Here is a 3,222-nt window from a genome sequence, read left to right on the forward strand (position 1 = left end):
ATGAGGCCCTTCTCCAGCCTTTTCACTCCCCAAAGACACCACTATCACCTGTTTCCCTCACATTCTCCATAAAATTTAGGACCACACAACAAGTGCATAACTATTCTCCATTATATATCAAATTCTGGCCAAAGATGGAAGGGTGAAGTGTTGCTCTAGTCTGAGTTGTCCCAGATATCAAGGTAATACTTCTAGTACCTTCACTAGATCATGGCTCTACACTGGGGAAAGTTTAAACAACTACAGTTTTGTCAACTGTCATTAAACAAAGCACAATCAAAAGATCATGATCTGTGATTGTTTTTAATTATCTTCTTACTATTGACAACTTACAAACTATCTCCTTTATTTTCATCTTTCCATCTCGTAAATTGGCAAAGAGCACCATTCCCAGTCACGCATAAACAGAAATTCCAGTTATGTGTGTTTCTGAATGGGTATTTAAGGACAATTCTGAATTACAACTTAGTCTTAGATAATAGAGAATTTAAAAGGCCTAACTTGCTTGTTCCTAAAAGCATTTTAACTTGTAGATCAACTACAAACAAGTGTTAAATACTCTTTATTTGATATCACACATAAACCACAGTAAAAGCCTTTCAGTGGTAAAAGGCAGCATCCTGGATGTAGGGAACTCTAATTAAAACAGCACTGTCAAGGATAGACAGTTGCTTCCTGGTGTTTGGCCACTGCCTGTAACGGGAACAGAGAAGGAAACACGGGGGAGTCTTCTTGTTTCTGAGACAGTAATAGAATTTTCCCAGTGTTTAAACAGATATTCCCAGTTATATAAATCTAAGTATAAAACCATTTAATAGGTTTGAGGCGATACCCCCATATTTACGGAAAGTAAACCATTACTAATTAAGTCCAATCTTATCTTGATAAAGGGAGAGCAGTGATCGCATGGATACAACTGGAATTGTTGTTTTAAAAAAGATCATATCCATTTTACGACAAGTCAGTTTTACTTAGGTCAGGGCTGTCCAACAAAAACATTGTTATCCATTCATGATCTGAATTTGGAGTATGAATTAAATTATGGTATACATTAAAAGCCATGGGACATTTGTTTTGTAATAAATAAGGCAGTGGAATTACTCATTCGTTGCCTTTTTAAGATAAGCTATTAGGTCTGCCCTTTCTCCCTTCTTCTTGATTCCCGCGAAGATCATCTTTGTTCCAGGGATGTACTTCTTGGGATTCTCCAAATACTCCATCAGGGTGTCCTCTCCCCAGGTGATGCCTAAACAGAAAGATGCAACCGTTAAGTGTTTTACATACATGATAAGTCTGCATTGGTTACACCCATGCAACCTGTGCTATGACTTAACAGCAGCCCCCCCACTTACCTTTGTTCTTGTTGGCATCTGTGTAAGAGAATCCAGCAGCCTGACCCGTCTTCCGCCCAAACAGACCATGGAGATTTGGTCCAGTCTTATGCTTGCCTCCCTTTTCCACAGTGTGGCACTGGGCACACTTCTGAACAAAAATCTTCTTGCCTTTTTCAACATCACCCATTTTTAGTTCTAAAAAGGAAAAGACCCAACAGTTCAAGTAACTTGTTACAGTAAAACATACTATGGGATCCCAATGACCATTCAAATCGCTTAACTACCAACCCATTACTATTCTTATGTCTTCTAACACCAGGTGAGATCCTATCTAAGTCATTCCACTTGCAATATTCTTCACTAGCAAACACATTATTTAGAAGACCCTCCTTTAAAGCCAGTCTGTGCTCAAGACAGGTTCATGCCCAAGGAAGGGAAATAGAAACCCACAGCTCAAACCACAGTTTCAGAAGAAGGCCAGGTCAAAAAGTCACAAATATGAAACTGGACAGTTTCATTAAACCAAAACCACTACAGCTCTTAACTTTTCAGAATGTTTAATGGCTATCTGTGCTACCAATTAAAGTCACTTCTAAAGATAGGGGAGAACACATCAATGAGGCTGGGAGGCTGAAAATCCTAAGCGTTTCCTTCCACCTGCTCTGGTCTCATTAGGAGGTTGAGTCACTTTCTTGCATTAGTCCGGCTCGGGAAGGAACCTCCTCACTCTCGAGTTCTGAGATCCCAGGGGCGACCACGAGGTCACCCAAAGGGGACTGAAGAAACCCACTCTTCTAGATGCTTAAACAGGAAAAAAAACCCGGCCCAATCCTCAGGAAACAGCAGCTTCTGTTCTCAGAAGATGCGGTGGGCGAGTTCCCTCTAGAACTCCGGGCCCCGGCCCTGCACCCACACCGACTCCAGCCGTGCCACAGTTCTGCACGTCTCTGTAGGTCAGGCCTGCCCTGGCCTCCTCGCCCCCTTCCCGCTCCGCATCCCCGTCGCGCGCTCACCGCTCTGGCCTGGTCAACACTACAAACGTTCGGACTCCGAAGACAGACGTCCCGCTCTCTAGCCCAAGGACACGCCGGCCCGCGCCTATGTACCGGTGTCGGTGCAACCACACTTGTTCTGCCCTCCCGCGGCCCGACGTGCGGCAGCGCCGTTTGCTGCGCCGTGACGTAGCCTCACTCCATTGGCTCCAGGATTGGGAGCGCTAGAGGCGCGTGCGCATGCGGGCTAGCATGGTAGGGTGTGCCCAGAGGGCGCCCTTCCTCTAGAGGCCTCGTTTGCCAGACACTTACGACAGGCCTTTGGACGTAAAGCGTGGACGTTGATGACGTCACCCTCCCGCAGGCGAGCTAGGGAGCGGAGTAGCGGGGCCGCAGTTCCCTCGGGATCCGGGTGTGGCTCGGCTCAGGTAACACCCTGCGCCGAGGACTCCTTCGACTTCCGCCCACAGGGAATGCTAAGACCTCCGCCCAGTCTGCTGGCGACCTTTACCCAGACTTGGTCAAGACTTCCTGGTTGGCGCAGCTGCACCGGCCTCGCAGTGGACGCCCGCTGGTGACCTTCACTCAGTTAAACCATCTTCTTCCTGCTCTCCCAATGAGAGCCTCAAAGCTGGGGAAGGTGCACACAAGTGGCAGACAGGAGCGTATCCTACCTGGAGTCCCTGTTTTTCTTCCCCTAGTGTTTGTAGAAAAACAAGGAGGGTGTGCAGGCAGGCTTTAAGGGACAAACAGGATTTGCCTGAATTCTTGGGAATCCGCTAGACTTGCATCCCTTCTGACCGTATTGGAGAAGGAAGTTTCGTTAGCACACTTTTCCTGTTGTACTTCAAAACGAACTCTCTGACACGATAAATTCAGCCACATCAGCTATACAT

At 46.4% G+C, this 3,222-nt stretch overlaps 1 protein-coding gene across 1 annotated transcript; it reads right to left on the reverse strand.

The window, feature by feature from the left end:
- Nucleotides 1-284: 284 nt before the first annotated feature.
- Nucleotides 285-2,492, reverse strand: LOC116098897 (cytochrome c, somatic). The gene is made up of 3 exons (XM_031381890.1): nt 2,348-2,492; nt 1,353-1,529; nt 285-1,246 (listed from the first exon to the last, which is right to left on the reverse strand). The coding sequence occupies exons 2-3, from the start codon at nt 1,519-1,521 to the stop codon at nt 1,098-1,100; spliced, it is 318 nt and encodes a 105-aa protein (XP_031237750.1). The 5' UTR covers nt 1,522-1,529; nt 2,348-2,492; the 3' UTR covers nt 285-1,097.
- Nucleotides 2,493-3,222: the final 730 nt, after the last annotated feature.

The sequence above is a fragment of the Mastomys coucha genome, unplaced genomic scaffold (genome assembly GCF_008632895.1).
Source record: "Mastomys coucha isolate ucsf_1 unplaced genomic scaffold, UCSF_Mcou_1 pScaffold20, whole genome shotgun sequence".
NCBI lineage: Eukaryota > Metazoa > Chordata > Mammalia > Rodentia > Muridae > Mastomys > Mastomys coucha.

What these genes read in the sequence shown, in the direction of transcription:
- LOC116098897 (XM_031381890.1), bottom strand. Translation starts at nt 1,521, where the DNA reads ATGGGTGATGTTGAAAAAGGCAAGAAGATTTTTGTTCAGAAGTGTGCC. An exon ending in AGATGCCAACAAGAACAAAG is followed by an intron (nt 1,247 to 1,352) that starts GTAAGTGGGGGG and finishes CTTTCTGTTTAG; the next exon opens with GCATCACCTGGGGAGAGGAC.